General features: G+C 47.5%; 1 protein-coding gene across 16 annotated transcripts in view; it reads right to left on the bottom strand.

Annotated features, from left to right (window-relative positions):
- NCAM1 (neural cell adhesion molecule 1) overlaps positions 1 to 21,626 on the bottom strand; it is a 297,104-nt gene that overhangs the window by 51,777 nt on the left and 223,701 nt on the right. For all 16 annotated transcript variants that reach the window (XM_074357199.1, XM_074357205.1, XM_074357200.1 and 13 more), the window contains exons 2-8: positions 15,026 to 15,100; positions 13,070 to 13,288; positions 11,844 to 11,987; positions 11,310 to 11,447; positions 10,118 to 10,235; positions 9,436 to 9,602; positions 2,979 to 3,121 (exon numbers count right to left, since the gene is read on the bottom strand). In XM_074357199.1, the coding sequence (XP_074213300.1) occupies positions 2,979 to 3,121; positions 9,436 to 9,602; positions 10,118 to 10,235; positions 11,310 to 11,447; positions 11,844 to 11,987; positions 13,070 to 13,288; positions 15,026 to 15,100 (1,004 nt within the window). The remainder of the gene's footprint in view (positions 1 to 2,978; positions 3,122 to 9,435; positions 9,603 to 10,117; positions 10,236 to 11,309; positions 11,448 to 11,843; positions 11,988 to 13,069; positions 13,289 to 15,025; positions 15,101 to 21,626) is intronic.

Here is a 21,626-nt window from a genome sequence, read left to right as displayed (position 1 = left end):
GGGAAATGCTGGGTTGTTACAAACACAACACAATGTTTAACAGAAATAAATATAAAATTCTACATCGTTGGCTAAGCAATCAATTGCACAAGAACAAGATAGGGGATATGTGGCTTAAATGCAGCTCACGCCAAAAAGACCTGGGCATTTTAGTTGACCACAAGCTCAATAAGGAGAAAACAGAAGGAGGAAACTGCTCAAGGGCTAATGCAACATTGACTTCATTACAGTGTCCAGGTCAAGGGAACAATAACCCCTGGATGACTGCATTAGCTATACTAGGCACCACAAACTTACAGGGGACACCAGTGAACTGAAGCTGTCTAGTACAGGACAGCTGGAAAGGTGAAGGGTGTGGAAACCACAAGATGTAAGAAATAGTGAAAATAGCTGTGTGTGTCAAAGGGAAGAAGAGAAGACCTACTAAAGGAAAATTGAAGAGCTGGTAATGGCTCTCACACAAGGCCCGAGTGGCAGAGGCTGGAAAGGCTGAGAAGGGGTGGGGCAAGAAAGCAGTCCCCCTGACCACTGGTGCTGGCCACCTGCCCTTAGAGGACTGACGCTGCCACCCTTTGATCAGGGGCTGAGTGACTTTCTGGCAGTGAGACTAGATAACCTCCAAAGGAAGCTTCCTTCCAACCTTCTCTGATTCTGGCAAGTTATGAGAGCCTTCTTTCCCTTCCCAGTAGACACAATCCTCTATTCTTACTGATTAGCACATGAACTTGACTTTAAAAAGACTGTTTTCTTCCACTCCTACAATCCCGTGACTCTGGTAATCTTGATACCTCATCATATACAATGCAGCCTCAGACGGAGGAGAACCTGAAGACCAGCTGCCGAAATCAAAGTGAAATTTACTATCTGGAGTCCAAATGGCTTATGAACAGGTCATCTCTGTTTCCTTAATTTTTAGTCACCCACAGCATAAGGTGGCTATCATGCCTCTTCGAAGTCAGTGTATAATTCATAGAAATGGTAACTTTTCTACATAGGGTTTCATTTAGGCAAATAGGCTGATGTGGTGTCACATCCTTGGCCAATTTGGAGGACTCGTTCTAACACTGATTTACTCCTGTTTAAGTAATGTCACTTGAAGGCAGTCCATAGTAAGAAAGAAAGCACATTACAATTTATGTGCCTGGGCTTAAACAATTATCTCAGATTGAGGCCAATGATCTACACTGATAACTGAATCATACAAAGCCTACTTGGCTTGAGACAGTCTCTGCTGGATAACTTTGGTTTTAATATTTAGGAAGTACAAGTATGTATTAGTGTCTGGTTTTTTTTGTTCTCAGTCTATAAAAATGAATTCACAGCTACAGGCCAGAAGTGCCCACCTATTAAAGGATCTGAAGTAGGCACAAATCTTAATAACCCTTCTGGTCTAGCTTGGCGGTTGAGCTCTTCCTAGAAAAGATAGAGAATTTAAAACCATCATTCATCTAGGGTAGATGTTATGTCCGTCCTTCACTGTAGGTCAGAGATATACACTGGGTCATTCTGGACAAATCTATTCTCAAGCCTGATGTAGAAAACTCTACCAAGTGGCAGCCCTGTGGCTGAAGCCCTGAAATGTACATTCAACCCATGTAACACACACGATGGGAGCTGAAATCTGAGCTGAAGGTTTAATTCCAATGTTGATAAAGAAAGTATCCAAGTAAACACCACGTTACTTAATTCAGTCAGTTTTCACAATATTAAACAGCATATGCAAGTTTCAAAAATACTTAGCAGTTCCTCAGCTGAGTTTTTGTTCAGTTGAATTCAACTCTGGAGGTAAAACTTGCAAAAAAATAATTTTGTTTTTGTTTTTGTTTTTTGGAACAGCAACTTCTGTTCCTCTTGACTTAGTTTTGTGTTCTATTACTGGGAAAGAAATCAGTTCCTCAAACGCAAATCCCAAATTTGGCCCCGGTATTTCACACTATCCCTTTAATGGCTTTATTTGTGTCTCCCCTCTCTAGGGACTTCCTTCAGGCAGGCAGAAGAGTTGAAGATCTATCATTTTTGACATTCTGGTCAATCAGCAATCCACAATAAATGTTCTTTAAGGTGAAGGCCATTATTCCTGAATAGGTGACAAAGCTTTGGGCAACATTAAAATGAAGCCCATAACTACAGAATATATGTGATGAGATTGGAGAAATGCCACAAGAGGGTTTAAGATGCTTCAAAACCAAGCTTCTTCCTCCTCTTGTCTTTTGGCCCACTCAGTAGCAAAGGGCTGCATGATGTAGGGTCACCTCAATTTTTATATATTGTCAATAGTAAAGACAGCTTTCTGGTGGCCTAAAAATCCATGTGCTTTAAAGCGAAATCTTCCCAGTCATTTACATTTGCCAGGGAAGTTGCTATAATGTTCTTCAACGCTCAGTGAATATATTGCAGAACCTGGTGTAATTATCATAGTGTAGAAACTGCTAATTATTTTTGCCTTTAGAACAAAATGATACCCAAACGTGACCGAGAATACAGGCAGACACGAAGGCAACCACGGTTTTGTGCGTATAGTGCATGGATAGCATGAGCATACAAATCACAAGGAAAAGAATTAATAGGCTCATTCTGATCCCTATTAGTTCCGGGAGACACTTCCTTGGGTGCTCCTGAGATGAAGATAGTGTCACCCGGTGCGCCAGGATCCTAGCTTTTCCTAGTTGTTCACAGCTCCATAACCCTGGGCTTGAGAATCACCATCCCCTTCCTCCCTGCAATGTCTGTCTTGACCTTACTCACTAACATCACACCCCTGCAAACCCATGCAAGGAACTGTGCCCCTTCCACTGCAAGGGGATGCTGAGCGAGCCACAGCCAGGGCAGGATGGAGGAGGGGGGCCAAAGGACCTGACCATGGCCTCTGGTGACCACATGCCATCTTCCGGCTCCCCAAAAAGAACTGGGCATGGGGCAGGCTCAGTCTGTGGGGAGTCTGCGTTCCATGGCCCTGAAACTCCTGGGCGACATTGTACCTTTTCTTCGCTGCTGATATTTCGGGTGGAAGTTCTCCAGGTGATTGTGGGAATGGGGTCTCCCGAGGCTTCACAGGTAAGAGTGACCTGCTCCTCCAGTTCCATGGCGGTCTGGTTTTCTACGTAAGTGATTTTGGGTTTTGCTGAAAAGACAGAACATCTCATAAGTTGACTTGATTTTTTTTTTAACTTGCCAGGTTGAATTTATAACATCCACCCATTCAACAAAGGTTCTCAGCTTATCCAGGAGAAGGCCCTGTTCTAAGGTCCTGGGCGAGATAATGAGCTGAACTCCCCTGGGAGATTCCAGTGGAGCAGGCATGTCACAACACCACAGTGACAGTAATCAAAACAACATCCTGGATGGTAAGAGTGCTGAGGGCGGCGGGTGCAGGAGGCAGGAGCGGAGGCAGAGCACCCCTCTGGCTGCGGCCCCACAAGGAGGCAGCTTTGGGGCTGGGTTGTAAGATTTTCAGTAGGCGGAACTTCAGGTGGACACAGAGTCATTCCAAGTGCAGAAAACCGCTTGAATAAAAGCAAAGAGGCAAGAGCATGTGAGGAGAGGATGGGAGAGAGAGCAGTGTGGCATGGGCCACGTGTCTGGGCCTCAGAGCAGTGGGAGACCATGCTGGACCCAAGCAGGGAGCATCGTGGTTGCCGGGTTAAACCTCTTGCTTGAATTTTATCCTGTGGCTCCGGGGTGGGGCTCACTGACAGTGTTTGGTCAGCGGAATGACATGATCATTTGTATTAAAGGCAGGGGAATCGAGGGAAAATTCAAGACGGAGAAAACCTTAAGGTGGGAAAACCAATCCGGAAAGCCCAGCAGCGCTCCAGTTGTGACGTAATACAATCCTGAACGTCGTCTCAGGGGACCAGAGAGGAAAGGGTGGCCTCAAGAGAGATGCTGAAGGAAGGTTTTACAGGAAGCGGCAAGTGAACAGAGGGCAAGTAGAGACGGGAAGAATCCCAAGGAGGAGTGAGGAGCCCAAATGACTCAGATTCTTAACGACTATGAGGCTGTGTTAGCATTAACTCAAGGACAGAAATGTGGCGAGTAACTCACTGGGGGCTGTGGAGTGGTGCTGGGGATCGGGAAGGACATGAGATGAGTTCATTTTCCAAATGTTTTGGGTAATGCAAGAAAACACGAGCATTCAAAAGCTGAGTTTAAATGTTAGAGCATTAGAGAAAATTGAATGTTCCCAATTTAAAACAATTACACTCTGAAATTGCTAAACCTCCCACAGAAGAGAAAAGATAACACTGCACAAATGTAACTTATTTTGCTAATAGAGAAAAAAGGCCAGGCTAGATAAACAAACGAACAATAAATAAATCAGAATTATGGATAATTTTTGAGAGAACTGCATTTCCTTTATATTTAAAATCATACAGTACCACCAAGGAGGCTAATAAAACTACTGCCTATTATATATCCTCCAAGTTGAGGCCCTGATTCTGCTTTAATAAACAGAAAACAATGACTGAGCTACGCATTTTCTGTAGCAAATACTTCCTTCTGTATAAAATGATCTATACGGTTCAAATATTCTCCTACAGTTAATCTGTACTAACAGCTTGCTTATAGCAAATCCTTCCTGTCGGCTAGCATCCAGGCACATCTCAATCCGATGTGGCCAAATGATCACAAATTTGAACTGATGGAGCCTGCATGAGTGAGGTTTTCCCACAGGAAGGCTTTGCGTCTGTCTTGATCAACAGAACTTTCAAGAAGGCTACGACTCATACTGGATGGAGTAACTTGTTAAGTGCTGTTGGCAGAGGGTTTAGGGAGGGGAAAGAAAAGCTGAGTTTCTCTACTGTTAAAATCCCAGATTGAAAAGTTGGAAAAAAAAAAAAAACACAACAAACAGCCAAACAACTGAATTCACTGAACTGACAGTTGTTCTGGGATCTGGAGGCAGCCACAGGAAGGCTGACTTTTTAGCCTCTTGGAACCTGCGTGGACACTGTGATGGAGACAGTGTTTGCTGACCCTCTCCGGCCCACAGCACTGGCACGAAAGGTTAACAGAAGACAGACAAGGGACAGCTAACATCTATTAATAATATTTGGTCTTGGTGACTCCTTTTCCCAGATGGTTATGGAGGCTGCTCTGTGCAAGTCTTCAGAAAAAGGCAAAATGTATTCTTGCTAAAAACATTATTAACCATGGCTAAGTTTGAATGGTCTACAGAGGCTGTGGGAAGGAAGGTAAGCTTCTCAGCGGCGGCTTAATCCCTTCTGCGCCCCAGAAGCAATGCTGCTGTCGGAACTAACGGAAGGCTTGGAACACTACCTTAGAAATAGGATAGCAATATAATTAATTGTCCAAACTGGGGCACTCTTGAGAATGAAAGGCATGCAGCAGGCATCGCTGAGCAAACAGGGACAGAGGCAGGGTCGCCTTACTTATAAAAGATTCCCTCCCTCTGCATAACAGCATCTGGAAGCATCTCTCCAGGTTTTATCCACCAGTGGTACTTGCTCCATCTTAATGAACCTCTGTTGCTGGCCTTCGACTTTGGATCCTTGCTCTGCTGTCCACCTGCCACCGTGGGACCCAGTGCCTCCGACTACTCCAACGCATCTCTCCCATGGACCCTCCTGTGAGCACAGCGGTCCTTGTGAGTTTTCCCAGCATGCTGCTCTCCCCTCCGGCAAGTCCCCAGCTCTGCACCTGCCACTGAGGGCCAGCCTCGTCTACCCTCACGCCAATCCAGGCTCCTGCAGCCCTATTCCAAGGATGGATCCAAGGCCTCTGCTTCCCTGCACTAAGGTGTTGGGTGTAATCAGATGCCCCATCCCTCAGGCACCTGTCTGTCCTTTGCTATAACTCACAAGGGCTCCTCTGGCCCTAAGGGGTCAACCAAGCAAAGTTTCTGGCCACTTGGTGGACTTGCCCCAGGCCACAGCAGCATGAGACCACAAGACCATTCTTACGAGCATGATAAGAATCTGTGGAGACAAAAATACTTCTTCAGAAGGGCTCAGGGGAGAGGAGCAATGGAAATTCACTGCCAAGTTTAAAGGCAGATAGGATGCAACCACTTAGTAAAAAGAGCTTCTGGCTGATAACTAGGGCAGTGCCTCCTAGACCATGTCCCTTTCTTAGGAAAAAAATGGTTTATGTCAGGACAATGACGGCAGTCCCGAATTCACACACGCCCCTTACACACTCATTCCCAGCGCTTCTTGAAGCCACAGCTCTGAGCACCTCTTTACTATCTAAGCTACGGTTCCTCTCCTCTTCTGTCTCATTGCTGCGACTCTGCAGCCACTGGGGAACCAGCCCCTTGTCTCCCCTAGTGCTGGGTCACGATGGCAAGCCAGGGGAAGGAGAGGGAGAAAGGGTGGAAGAAAGATGAAGTCCCAACTGGCTAGTCCTGCCCCATGGGGCTCCCCGCCCTAGTCCCAGTCTCCTAAACCCACAGGGGAGGCCAGGAGGAGGAAGAGAGAAAGGAGTCAAGAATGTGAGATGGAGAGGGAAACGAGGGTGGACCCGGGGTACCAGGCTACTCCCAGGAGCCCATGTGGACTCTCCTCGGGATGTTACAGAGGAGGGTTCTCATTCTGGCTGGGCCTGGATTAGACGCAGTTCCTAGGAGTTTGTGACCCTCTCACCTGTCTCTGCAGGAGTCTGCCCACATCTCCCTGTTTACTCTGCTGGGCTGCCAGATGTACATTCTCCCAGCTGCAGACTTGGGAAAGAATGATGGCAGTGGAGTGAGTGAGAGAGAGAGAGTGTGCGTGTGTGTGTGGCTGTGTGTGTGTGTGTGTGATGTAGCAGGGGATGTGTGACAAGGAAGGAGAGTGGAAAGACAAACCCTGCCTGGACACCCCCTTCCCTGGACCTTACCCACCTTCTTCACTCAAGCCCACCCCCCACTCCTCCTTCCTGGGGCCGCCACCCCACCGGAGGGCCTGGACCAGAAGCGAGGTCTGTTCCCGAGCAGCCAGGTGAGAACTGAGTGTACTTCCCCAGAGAATCGACATAATCCACGGAGGGAAAGGCAGAGGACACTAATTACCAGTCATTCCGCGTGTAATTCAGATATAACATGTGTTTCACTGGGTTTCATGGAGGAGGAGATACCACGGTGAGACCAGGGAATGGGTGAGAAAGCCTGGGTTTGAATCCTGGCTCCTCAGGTAGGGCACCTCCTGTCTCCGTGCTCAGTTTCCTCACTTGTGAAATGGGGATAAAAATTCAATCTGCCTCATAGGACTGTGATGAGGTAATAAGAGCTCATTTATGAATAGTACTTCCTACAGTGCTTGGCGTATGATATGGGCTTACTTGGTGTTGAGCATTATTATTATTATTTCAGGGGGCTGATATCTAAAAGAATTTCCTGAAGACAAGTGATGATTACACATTTCGAGGTCCACCTCCCTGCCACCTACATCGTGCTTCATTCATAAAAACCAATGACCGTCCCCTCCTTTATTCAAACACTGGTGCCTACTACGTGCCAGGCAGCGTTGTTATAGCTGGGGGTACATCTGTCAGTAGAGCAGACGCAGGTCCCCGTCCACAAGGGGTTCACGTTCAGCACAGCACGTGCGCTCCCGGCCTGTGTGCCTGTGCCGGGGGGCCTGAAAGGCGCATCCACTTCTTCTGCATCTGGGAAACTCCAACGCGGGAAACAGCATAACATTTGCAGAGACTTTTCTAGCAGGACCAGAGATCTTTCTTCCCCTACAGGACACCGTGCATATTGCTGTTATGAAGTCACTGTAATGGGCTGTCATTAAAAACTTCAGCATGGATTATCTACGTTAGCCTGTGAACGCACTGATGAGAACAGAGTGCGTTCGTCTTTGTAACCTTGGCAACGGCTGGGCTCACAGCAGGTGCTCAAATGTTGTTGATGGATACTATCTATTATAGTTTATATGCTTATGTGTTTATCTCCCTCTTTGTGCTTCTCAGGGCCAAAAGACATTAACTTAGACATTATACAGAGATCTCTGTAGTCCCTCTGTCCAGCAGCAACGATGCTCGATAAGTATTTGTGAAATGAAGGAATACATTAACAAATGCAAGTGTCTTTCACATGGAAAAACTCAAAATCAGAGTGACTGGGGAAGACCAGTCAGAATCAGAGAAATGACTGTCAAGAATGTTTTCCAAGAAGTTTAGCTTCCCTTCTCAAGTATGTGCAGTTAATTTGGACCACACTGATCTTCTGTTCCTACGCTCAACTATCATGAGCAAAGAGGATTCATCTGGGATTAGCAGGTCCAACTGCACATAAATGCTTGATGTTCAAAGGTCTGTGTTTAAGAACAGCGGTGAGTTCTCCTGGGGAGGAAACAAGCAGGTCCTAGGCGGGCTCCCCAGGCACACGCTGGGACAACCAGGAGCCGGGCACACTCTGGCAGCACCTTCTATGGGGGACCCACTTCTCTGTGTTTTTTTAGAAAGATGGGCAGACAGAGTTGAGAACCACTAGGTCATACATCGCTCCACCACAAACTCATTTTTCAAAGTCAGGTCCAAATGAATTTCAGTTCTAAACAGATGGAAGTTAACTGAGTTTATAGAGACAAAGTGAGTAGAGATGTGGAGGTTCTTTTCATGACTTTTTTGACAGTGCTCCACACAGGCCAGGGACAGACAGAGGCAGTCATTCAGTCACTAATATTGAGCAAGGGCCTGTTACGACTCTGGTGCTGTCTGGAGCACCAAGATGAAGCGATGTATCAGGCAGCCAGTGCTCCGCCATCTTGGAGATTACACTTAGTGGAGACAAATGATCCCCAAAACCGATATGTAAATGAGAGCAGTTCAGGTCCTGAGAAGGGCACTGAAGGAGAGAGCAGTGGAGGTGAGTGGGGGTGGCAGTGGTGATGAGGGAGCTGCACTGGCCACAGCAGTGAGGGAAGAGTCACTGCGAAGGTGACTGAATGATGAGTTGACATGTGGATGATGGATGGGGGGAAGGCAGCTCAGAGGCGATCTGGGGGATGATATTCCAGGCAGAGGAAGCATCCAGTGCAAAGTCCCTGAGACAGGGAACAAGCCTGGTGTGTCGAGGGACCGGAAGAGGGCTTTCGGGGTGGGAGGGCTTTGTTGTGGAGCACAGCAGAGAAATGAGGCCGGAAAGGAAGTCGGGGGCTCGCCTGGGTTTGGTCTCCAGCCACGGATCTTATTCTGGTTGCTTTGGGAAGGCATTGCAGGATTTGAAACAGAAGAGTGGTGCTTAAGGTTATTCTGGCTACTGTGAGTGGGAGCTACTGAAGGGGATGGATGAGAGGGAGGGAGGCCAACTAGAAGGCTGGCTCGTTGACCAGGTGAGGACCAGGATGGCCTGGACTAGGGGCTTAGGTGGTGGAGCTAGCAAGAAGTGGGGTAGATTCCCTGGCAGAGTGGACAAGGTCTTGCTGATGGATGGTGGTGGGTTAGAGGAAATGTGGCAGAGCCGTGACCTTGACCCCATGTCCTTACCGAAGACCTTGAGGTGGACAGAGGCATCCTGCTCGCCAGCCTTGTTCTCAGCGATGCAGACGTACTCGGCCTCGTCGTTCTTGTCCACCCTCCTGATGGTCAGCTCAGAGCTGTCGTCGCTGAAGAGGTACTTTTCGTCTTCCTCATTCTCTATCTGCTCCCCGTCCCTACAGGGTGCAGAAATGCAGAGTGCCGCGATTTTGACCACAGAGCTAAGAGATGTATTTTTACTGTTTAATTTTTATTTTTTTAATGGAGATACTGGGGATTGAACCCAGGACCTCGTGCGTGCTAAGCATGCACTCTACCACTGAGCTATTTCCCACCTGCCACATTTATTTTGAATTAGTTTCCACAAAAGGCAGACTAAGCTCATGGCAAAGACTGAATACTCACAGAAAGTGAAGATGCCAGCTTCTGCCTACCTGTGATTCCTCAACCCAGACCTCAGAGGCTGCCCGAGGGCTGCAAACTGCACCCACAACAATTCCAAAGAGGGCTTTGGAATTTTGTCCCCCAAACTGAAAGTGAAGGAATTCAATGCACACACAAGGCAAGAGGACTTTACAGAAAAGAGTCCATTCTGCACCAGCCGCCGACCCCTATTCACTAAAATGCCAACACAGAGCAGGCCCTGCAAGGTCTCCTTTTCCGCTAGTCTGTGTACGGGCTGGTTTCTTACTTTGTCCAGCTCATGGTGGGCTCTGGGAAGCCTTCAGCATCGCACACCAGGGTGACGGACTGGCCGAGGTTGGCGGTGGCGTTCACTATGCTCTGTCTGGCCTGGACGGTGGGTGGCACTGAAGGAGAGAAGAAACGTCAGAGGGTCAAGAGTCCTGGGCAGCTGGAAAGTTAGTGTAAGTGATCTAAAATCAAGTGTGCACTGAATAATTACTGTCACCACAATAAATACCAGAATAATTCACCTTCCAACATGCAGTAGTGTTTTTCAACAATACCTGATATTGCTGTCTGTATGACAATATGTAATAATACTGCTTCTCAATAATATAGATTTAGAAGCCATATGACTGTGCTGCTTTCATTTTTAACTGGCATTCAATTTATAGTAGCTATTTATCTTTATATATTTTCTCAATCAATGCATACCAATCCACCAATGCAAACCATGACTGGTGGAACTTGACATTTCAGAGGGGCTCTCGATACCAGAACAAGCTGAAAACTCCTGCTCCCAGTGGTTCAATGGTTAATCCCAATTTGAAATGCACCAGCTCATCAAAGAGTGACATTTCCCTCGGACTGTCATAAACAATCCTGTGCACAAACTGTTTTTACCAAAGGAATGAGGGAGGCGAGTTTGGCAAAAGATACATTTCGATATCCAAAACAATTCAACCATGATTTACTTATTTTCTTAGAACTGACATTATAATTTCCTGTAAACATCTTGTAAATGTCAGATCGATTCCACGGGTGTGTTTATTTGACACTGCAAATTGAGATTAATAAGCCCGCGGACTCTGACTCTGACTATTCTGATGCCTGAATTGATTATAATGTTTTCTTTGGACACTGAACCAGGGGACCAGCTTCATAATTATGGTAACATCAAGAAGGGTGCTGCGTGAATAAGAATTTATTAGTAAGCATGGGGAAAGTTTCCTGTGGGGCAAGATACTGAAGGACATTCAAGCACTGCCCTGAAAATCCTCATAGTTGAGGGAGACCTAAAAGACAAGTGTGTTTAAAAGCAAACAAATGAAAAACAAGCCAGAGGTGGGGGGTAGGGGTGGGAGTGGGGGAAGGGGTAGGGGTGGGAGTGGGGGAAGGGGTGGGGGTGGGGGTGGGGGAAGCGGACATGAATGAACCAAGGTTGTAGCCGTGGAGGGAGCAGGAGTAACAGATCTCACCGTTCACAATGACCTGAATGTCCTTGAAGTTGATCTCCCCCCGGGCCAGGATCCTGCCCTCACAGCGGTAAGTACCCTCATCTGTTTTCTTGATGCCTCGGATTTGCAGGTAGTTGTTGGCCAGGACTATGAATCGGACTGGAAGAGACAAGAGGCAGGTTCATCCAGGGAGAAGTCAGAGGACTGGTGTCTGCAGGCAGGTCACTGAGCCTCTCCTTTTTCCTACCTTCAGTCTCACAGGGGTTGGGGGAGGGTTGGGAATGGGGAGGGTTTTGAGCTGAAATAAGAAAATGTGTCCCTGGCAACAACCTAGAGCCACGAGCAAAAGTCTATCGGAAATGTGTCTCTTTCTTTGGCGAGAAAATCAAGTGCCTGCATATACAAGCTATAGACATGCACCCGTTGACCTGGAAAGGGCATGTGGTTCTGGGACCCCAGAATTTAAGATTGGGTTGGAATGCCTCAGAAGCTGGCAGAGGTGGAAACTCTATGAAACTTGGTGGCACAGGGGAAAGGGCAGCTGGCAGGTCTCACCATCTTTTTTCAGGATGACATCTCGGCCTTTGTGTTTCCAGATGATGGTTGGAGGGAGGGAGCTGACCACATCACACACGATCACGGCATCCTCCCCCTCCCTGAACTCCTGTGGGGTTGGCGCATTCTTGAACATGAGCTTCTCTGGAAAATGAGCAAGGGGAGAGTGAGGGAAAACAGCTGGTTCTCTGACAAATATTCCTTTTCACTGGCGCCATACTGCTTGGATTCGAGTCTATATATATATATATATACACACACACACACACACACAGCGGTACAAAAGGGGGTCCCACCCATCACTTGGCCAAAGATGCAGGCAGAGCAGGTGACACAAGTAGGGGAATACGTCATCAGTGTTTGGCAATCAACGTCTATTCACTGAGTGTGAATTGATCACACTTTGTGCAGAGAAGGGTCTACAAAGTGAAAGGGAGTGTCTTTCCCAAGGGTCCCCACCACATGGGATGGAGTTAATGAAACACTACGCACAGGTAGACTGAGCTGGCAGAACATCTATTCCACAGCGAATCGTAGGAGCCATCAGTCCCTCCTCTGTCTCCCCTACTGTCTGCCACCCCTACCCCAACTTGTCTACAGCAGAGAGAATTTTGAAGAACAGGACAGAAGAAAGCAGGCCCATGGCAGTGGGTACCATGGCGATCAATACTGTTCCATCAGCTGTCACCCACCATCTCCCTGGCCAACAGGACAGATGCACGATAACAAGGTAATGAGATGCCACCTCCAGACTGGTTTTGGGGGCAATGAGAACTGCCCGCTCTGAGTGCCAGTGCTAAGATAATCACCGTGCAATGTCCCACCAAGCCTTTGCACTCCATTTCCAGCAGGAAAGAGTGAAATAAGAGAGGAAAACCTGAGCTGTACAAGTCAGCCAAGACTTGGGGAAGGGAGAGGGGAACCCATACCAGCCCTCTGGGAATGTGTAATTTGAATTTAAAGAATGGAGGCCAGCGGGAGGTAGCTGTGACCAGCATGAATCCAGCTGTGAGTTCTGAGTTGGCCAAGGATCATTTAAGAACGTGTTGCAGTCTTGGCTCGATTTGGAAAAGACTCAGGAAGAGGAAGCGAGGAAAGAGGTCCCACCAAACCCTTAGCCGTTGGTCCTCTACTCCATCCTCCATCCCACTCTGTCTGCTACCATGTGTCTTCCTGGCCAAAGGAGAGGACAGGAAATAACAGAAGGAGAAGGAGGAGGGTCTTACGGAAGATCTTCACGTTGACCGTGGCCTCGGACTCACTGCCATCCTCTGCAGTGACCACGCACTTATAAATGCCGGCATCGTCAATGTTGGCGTTGTAGATGGTGAGGGTGGAAGAGGAGTCATCGTTCCACACCACGGAGATCCGCTGCTGGTTTGGGGTGAGCTTTTCTCCGTTGGGGGAGAACCAGGAGATGTCTTTATCTTTGGCATCTCCTGCCACTAAAGAGGAAGAGATTATTTTCAAACCACTGATGCTGAGAAGATAAAGACCCCTGCAGGGTGACAGTGGGTGCTCAGTAAAGAGCTACTGAACAAGAGATCATTGGGCTTGACGGTTAGGGAGCGATGACCATTTACATCAGTGGCTTCAAAGTTTAATTGTTATGCATGTATCATGACTTACAGTGTTCAGAAAGAAATCAGCAAACACTTGGGCTGGTTTTTCTCACAGTGGCCCTATCCCTAGTGAAGGAAGAGAGATGTGTTGAGGACCTACTGTGTGTCAGGAACTAAGCTAAGAGATTATAGCCTCAAAGAACGGGGGGCAAAGGGAGTTAGCACATCTAGGATCCGAGCTCAAGGACTAGCTGGTCTGAGCCAACTCATCAGCTTGCTTTCGAGGGCTTCGATTACCTTCTCCTAAGTGGAAGATGAGACACTGGCTAGTCTAGGAGTGTGGATTCCAACCGCTTTTATTCTAGTATCTGCCTGCACAAATTCGCATCACTGTCATTTCAACACCCCTTGTCTCAGACAGACAAATGCACTTCCTTAAATTGCTGCAAAGAAGGTAGCCGGCATCACTCAGGCATCTTTCCTCCAGGTACCCGGGAGGGGATGCTGCTGCAGAGCTGTGTACACACTGAGCTGGAGCAAGGGCTCTGGGATCCCCGGTCCCTGGAAGTGGTTTCACTCTGCCTCTCTGCATGGCGCCCTTCCCTGGCCCACACCGCCCCCCAACCCCCGCCCTGCACAGATGCTCAGTGTGGAAATGAAACAGTCTTCCTTTCAGGGCCCATCATACTTTCAATAAATATCACTATTTGCAAGATGTGCTGTGGCATCCATGGCTGCATCTCCAGATCATTTAAATTGCTATAATGAAGGCGAAGCTGGAGGGAACACATCCTGTGGCCACCAGCCCACCTCATCCAGCACAAATCGTGACAGCATGTAAAGGCCCCTCCCTGCCGAAAGCTGCTAGCTCAATGTCACAGTTTACACCTAGCTCCGCTCTTCCCTGGTTCTTTCATGTTCCAAATCCCAGGTATGTCACACACAGAAACTCCAAAGCCTCGTCTGAAGCCTTTTCTCCACAGGACATTTCCTGATAATTAGCCGGGCTGTGGAAATGGGGCATATTTTTCAAACAAACAAAAAAAAGACACCAGGTCCGACAAAATCCGAACTCTGGTGGGGGCAACGGGACAGAAAACTGACATCCACGGTAGGGCTGGAAAACCCAGGGCATGTGCCTGACAGCAAAAAGAGGTACCACTTCTCAATTTTTTTGCAGGCACTCCTTGAATTTTCCTGCTCTGGGAGATTCTAATGAATAAGCCTTCCACCGACCCGCTCAAGCATCCTTTCTGAACCAGCGCTGTTCTCCAGCGTCATTTACAGAACTCTGGATTTATGCAGAGCAGGGGGTCTGGCTGGGGGGAGGACTCGCTATTCTGGGGGTTGTGCTGACTTTCCTGAGAGAATCTCTAGATCTCTTCACTGTCAAGCAGAAGTCCTCAAGGCACATTTCTTCGTGCTGGGGCAGCCTTTGCAAGGGGAAGGGAGAGGGCCTGAGCACTTCCCTGGTTCTCAGTGGGGTCACCCCGCCAACCCAGCTGCAAAGCCATGCCCAGAATCCCAGGCACCGCGGTGTGATCAGCCCGGTACAAACAGCCCCTGGCTTCTGCCCTGCTGGGTGGCGTTCCGGCAATACAGTGGGACGTGGGCACTTGCCTTGGCATAAGAAGAATTTGGACTCTCCAACGCTGATTTCTCCTTGGCTGGGAACAATATCCACCTGCAGAGAAACTGAGAAAGAGAAAGGCCAGTTTAAACACATTTGAAGTTTTGAGTGGGGAAATCAGAGTTTTCATTCAAAAACGGGGTCCCTACCCCTCGCTCACTTCAAGAAAGAGCGAAGAGAGGAAGTTGTTTGGGTTTTGAGAACTTGTCACCATCCCAGTTCCTCATGCCAAAGCCAGGAGTGGACAAGGTCCAGGCCCTTCCCTGGGGAACCGCTGTCCTCCATCAGGTAAGGTGAGCTCCCCGGGAGACCTAAAGTGACCTCTGCCCTAAATTTTTCTGACCCCTTGAAAAGACTTATGGTTCTGCTCCAAACAGCAACATTTCTGGGATTCACAGAAATAGCAGCCCATCCCGTTCCATTCGGATGATCAACCTGAAGCGTGTTAAGAGGGAGACCAGCAACCCCCTAACTCTGCATACGGTTTCCTGACAACTCCCCGCACCACCGAGCTGAATCACTCTGGGGAAGGCTTCATCGTGAAGATCCAAACTGATTCCAAAGCAGGGGGTACCAAACAAATGCTTGTGTGACCTCCTGACTGTAGGACCAACATACTTCTTTGCCCAAGAGGAGACTGCATCCAACACCAGCACTCCAAGGAGTCAGTCAGCTCTTCCGAGATGCCGGAGACCATGCCTGGTGGAATTCCCGGCACCCCTTGGCTGCTGCACTGCATCTGTGTTTTCCTGTGCCTGTGCTCCGTCAATCCCCTCCACCGATAAGACAAAATACACTGCACCGGATTTCACAGATCCCTGTATTCACAGAGTTCCTCCTTTATCTGCTCAGAGCAGATAATCATTCCTCATAAAAATACAGCTTGAGCGTTAAGGAAAAATACGCTATTATTTATTTGGATTCAGCTTCCTTCTGCCTCTCCTCCTCTTAGGTAAAGGAAATCTGCCAGCTAAAGGCTAATGGACCTTTGGTTCAAGGCAGGTAGCTTCTCAAAGCCCATACGAAAAAGGGGCCTGGACAAAACAGGCCAGGTGATAGAGACTCAGCGAGCCCTTGCTCCTAACAGCCATTTTCTCTTCACAGTAGAACGGAGGGAACGCTCGTTGCCATGGCGACCGGCCTGCGGGCTGAGCTGCTGCGGGTCTCGGCCTGCGCTCCTTTGATGAAGCAACCAGGCTTGTGCTCAGGGGAGCAGAAGGATCAAAGGGCCTGCTTGGGGCGGGGGAAGAGGGGTGTGAGGGCAACTCAGCTATTGGGGGCCCAGCCTTCCGAATCATCCTACAGACAGAGCAGACCATGGAAAAACCCAGCAGAGGCTGCGGAGAAAGGGAAAGGTGTGGAGGGGTAGGAAATGAATAGGTGAGGAGCGAGGGTAAGGGTGAGGAACCTGGAACCAGCCAGGAGAGGATGCTGAGTGTTCCATCGTGAGGAAAAGAAGCGGGAACCCAGGAATTTCCAAAGGCTGGTTTGGAAGAAATATTACATCATTGAGGGGCAGCCTGTGTCTCTCTCTCTCTCTAACTTTGCTGCTGATTACTCATTTCGGGCCCAGTACGCAATTCTTCCCAAGAGTAGTGAAAGATCTTCCCCTGCCTTTCCTGAACTCTGCCTGCAACTCACAGAGCTGCAATGGAATATAATGCTGGGGTCAGGGCCCTGGCAACCACAGGGCAGGTGTGCCCGGCCGTGGCATGTTTCTCCCATCACTCCCCTCTGGATGGAGTCAGAGATCACTCAGTTCTAAACTGACGGAGCAGAAGCGGGTCCCAATCATCACCATGTCCCGCCTCCTCATTTTCTGGATGAGAAAAGAGAGATAAAGTCACTTGCCGTGAGGACAAGGGTGGCCCCAGAGCCCAGGCCACCTGACTCCCAGGTAAGTGTTCTCCCCATTATGGAATGCTGCCTCTGTGAGTAGAGGATGAAATGTTTCCAACTCAGTCTAGCTAACAACCCGGCCACCGTGAGGGGCAGCCCTCAGATGCACAGCCCCGAACAGAACAGAGGAGCATTTGGGGGAGCATGGAGCCTTACAGAGAGGGGACAGCCCAGTGCCACCCATCTGAAGGCCAGCCGGGACCTTTTCGATCCCTGTCTGTGTCTCCTGTTCCAGGGAACAGCGGGCCTGTGAAGCCCAGCAGCCGTGCCGATGCCGCCCATCACCTGAGTGATGGTCCTTTCTGGAGTCGACTGGGATGTTCTTTGGAGAAGGAGAAGCGTATTTCTGCCTGGAAAGTTCACTGGCCGTTTGCTGTGTATTAGCAGCCAGCTTCAAACACATGGATCGTGTTACTGCCCTTACTGCTTAGAGAAGGATTTTCTTATCCCAAGTGAAAAAACAGCCTTCATTTTCTCCAGCTCTTTTCAAACAGAACATGACTCTCAAGGGGCAGGAGAACACGGCAAGGCTGAAGTGTTTTCATACCCAGATGTGGCCAGTAGCCCAGTATCCTCCTCTGGGGGCCGTGGAGAGAAATGAGAATTACAAAGGAATTCCCAGCTTCCCCAGATCCCGTGCACACATTTTTCATCACAGACGGTTTTTCAAGAAGAGATATCCATTTAGACGCCTGACCTTTTGCACACATGGAAAAGACAGTGATTTCGCCTTCAAGACACCAGTCAAAACAGGGCCAGAGGAACCCCAGACTCTCTGAAAAAGCGACGCTTGGATGTTTTCCACTGGAGCACAATGGCTGATTATTTTCCCCAAAGGCGAAACCGTGTATTATTAGGCTTAAAAATGGTACGTGGAAATCCTGTGCCTAACTCCAAACTCCTTCCCTCCGCTTCTTAGGGCCCCTTCCTCTCTTACTGTATTAGTCCTTCCACTGCCCCCAGTACAAACTCCTGCCTCAGCTTTCACCTTTCTCCGGGTGCAAGGGTAACTGAAATTTCCTAACCGGGCGTAACTCAGACTCTGAAAGCAACTGTGAATACCTTCCTCCCAGAAAAAGTACCCCATCTCTCCCTTTGCAGAAGCGCGCTCTGCATCAGCTCTGTGTGTTCATCTGCATCATCTCAGATGCATCCAAAGACACACACTTATCAACATGGCCTTTTGGACCTGCTGGGGACCCAGGGGAAGGGCTTTCTGTGTCTTCCAACAACGGCTGATCCCCAAGGCCTCGGGCGGCCAGTTCACACTTTCTGGTTTAGAAAACACACTCTGTTATTTCATCTGAGGCTCACGGCAGCTCTGAGATGTAAAATGGCTGGTACTTTTGTCTCCATTCTACAGAAGAGGAAATTAAAGCTCAAGGAGAAGACATAACTTGACCAGGGTAACTTAGCTAATGAGTAGTGAAGTCTAGACTAAAAGCCATCTAATTCAGAGTCTCCGTCCAGCTCTTCCCGCTACACTCCACAACCACCCCACCCCTTCTGTTGACCTCCTAATAGACTCGTTATTTCCTGCGAGTTATCATTTGCTCTCTTTCCAAATTATGGACTAGAAAGAGCAAGAGTGTACAAGCATCTTACTGTCAAGTTGCTGCCATCATTTCTACTCTGGTTAACCATGACTGGCCTCTCTGTTCACAGATAATCAGAGCATTACAATTCCCATTTTACAGACGGGGAAGTGGAGGCTCAGAGCCACAAGCAATGGTAGTAACGGGGTCAAGATTCAGGCCCAGGTCAAACGGCATCCAAAGCCCCAGCCATCTCTCTCCCACACTCTTCTCTCCCTTGTGAACAGACAGAGAAATGTTCTTTTGAGAACAGAGTGAGTCCCCTCTCCTCATCTCATTTAAAAAGTAAAATAACCCTGTGGGAGATGGATATGTTTTAAAATGTGTTTTCTGCTTAAATGTCTTTTTTTTTTTTTTTTTTTTTTAATGGATGCCATGTGCTGAAAGACATGCCAACTTGTTTAGCAAAATAGCTTCAGGTCACGGTAGGAGTTTTGTTAACTCCCAAGTCCATGCTAGAAGCAAGCTATAAAGCCTTAGCTGCTAAAGAAAGGGGAATTAAAGCTTCAGTTCATAGGAGAGGCTAAGGCATCTATCAGAGAGGTGGGAGTCTTAGTAAGACAAAGCCACAGAGAAAAACTATCCTGATTTCAAAACGGAGTTCACAGGTTTCACCTGAGCCAGCAATGTCTTGTAGCAATTTAATTTTACTGTTCTTTTCAGATTCTACTGTGCTTGAGGAGGTAGGAGCTGAAAGCAGAAAGTGAGTCCAGGTCTCTCCCACGGCTAACTGACAATACCCTCTTGTTAAATGGTTATAAAGACACCAGCTCCTGAGGAAGACAGACTACAGATGTGCTATAGGCCCAGGGCCAAGGTAGGCACGCCCGAGGACCATGTCCTGGTCACCAACTTAAGAAATGGGTGTTTGCAGATACTGACAGGCATATGCAGAATAGATAAACAAGATTATACTGTATAGCACAGGGAAATATATACAAGATCTTGTGGTGGCCCACAGCGAAAAAGAATGCGACAATGAATATATGTATGTTCACGTATAACTGAAAAGTTGTGCTCTACATGGAATTTGACACAACGTTGTAAACTGACTATAACTCAGTAATAAAAAAAAGAGATGGGTGAACTACAGAGGATTAATCTGATCAGTGACTATGCATTAGATACGGGGATTTTTAGAACCTATTTCATAAGGGCTAGGGATTTCTGAAAAAGGCATCAAATTCTAGTTCTACATTTATTTTGTTAGTTGTTCTAGAAATGAGCCTTCAGTATCACTATCCTTAACCACTTCAGTGGAGACTTGTCTTTTATTTTTCCAAGGATGCTAAAGTCTCTTTCGTCTGATGTACCCGTGAGAAATCCAGATGTCGGAACCAGGGGCGTAATAACCGAGGCATCCCCACCTGCCAGACGTCCTGCTCTCATCATTAGCAAAGTAGTCGAGGGAAAATAAAGGGCAACTTCACTGAGAAGCTGACCTAAACTGAATGCGAAACCAAGACTGACATGGCAGTCCTGTAGAGTGGTGAAGCCTGAGGACTCCGGGCCAGTCCTCAGCTGTACCACTTCCTAGCAGTGTAATTTTGGCCAAGTCATTAACCTCTGGGTGCCTGTTTCCTCATTTGTAAAATGGGGTAAAACAGAACGCTTATCATTGGGCTGTTGGAAAGATTAAATGCATTAATACATGTAAAGCACCGAGAAGAGTCTCTGGCACATAATAATACACGTTATACTTACTGTGGCTTATTATTCTTAATAAACCGCTGTCAACAATCCTTCCCAAAGAAGTTATTTCGGTTACTACTTTTGAGAGAAGCAATATTTCCCTTTATGGTTTAAAATGAAGTGACCTTCCTGAATGATTCATTTGGTGGCCAGGTGGCCTGATGCCACTTTCTACATTTTTTTTAAGATATTTAACTTGCCCCATCAGATCTTTATTGGTATAAAAGATGACTGAGTTCAATGAAAGCCAAAAAACAATCATGGAGGCAACTCTAGACAAGTCACTTCACCCAGGCCTCAGGTTTCCCACCTGTAAAATGGGGATGATAATAAAACTCAATTCGTGTGGTTGGACTGTCATGAGAATTGCACAGTCAGGAGAGAGTCATGTTTAAGAAGGCAGACTCTGGAGGCAGAGAGGCCCGGGTTCAAAAACTCCAGCTTGGACACTTAGTAACTCTGAGATCTCAGGAGAATCTCAGAGCCTGTTCTCTGCGTTTCTAAAGGAACATAACAACCGGCTCAATCTCACAGGGCTGTTGAGATGACTTAGGAAAGTGATGTATGTAAAGTTCCAAACATAAGGTCAGGCTATGTTGGTTGTTTTTTTAATGATAGTAACCTATGTGATAGTACTTTGAACACACACACACACACACACACACACCCTAAACAAACAAACTCCCCAATAATGCTGGCAATGACAATGAGATAAAACATGGTCCGCTAGGATGATGCCACTGTACAGAACAGGAGGCCAACATCCGTACAAATACGTATTTATAGTTCCTTTAAATTGACATCTAACTTTTGGGTTAATGTTCAGTCTACCTGGTTTTTCTTCTACCCAGCTGCTTTCCACAGTAGCTGAGGCCGGATGGTAAGACTCGCATGTCAAGAATGGGTGAGGCTCCTTTGTCATCCTTAATTGTTCATTCATTTTTCTCTCCCCAAATAAGATAAAATCACCTATGTCCAGCTGCTTCTTGCAACAACAGCAATCTGACAAGATGAATTATTCTATTCGTATGTACACACACGTTATCTGGGCTCTCAGTGGATACAGTCATACATACACTTAGATAAAAATATACGCCCATATATCCTTTAATAGGTTTTGGAGAGGTTGAATCTAGTCGTTAGCATAACAGATTATCTGAGCCGCTGGGAATTGGGAAGAACTGGGTCCTGGCTCTGTTCCAGGGGGCTGGCTTCAAATCAGAACACAGAGCCAAGGCGCATAATGGCTTCAGCTCTCTTGGCCTCCTGAGCTCCTTGGGTCAAATGAGCATTTCATTAGGTTTAACTTATCAGATGAATTAGTTTTATAGAAAGAAGTCAGTAGTTTCAAACCATGGTTACAGTCCTCATGAACCACCTAGAAGCTAGAAAACTTGACTAATGT

This window comes from Camelus bactrianus, chromosome 33 (genome assembly GCF_048773025.1).
Source record: "Camelus bactrianus isolate YW-2024 breed Bactrian camel chromosome 33, ASM4877302v1, whole genome shotgun sequence".
Taxonomy (NCBI): Eukaryota; Metazoa; Chordata; class Mammalia; order Artiodactyla; family Camelidae; genus Camelus; species Camelus bactrianus.
The sequence above is the reverse complement of the archived record's forward strand: the minus strand, read 5'-3'. Positions and strand labels throughout refer to the sequence as shown.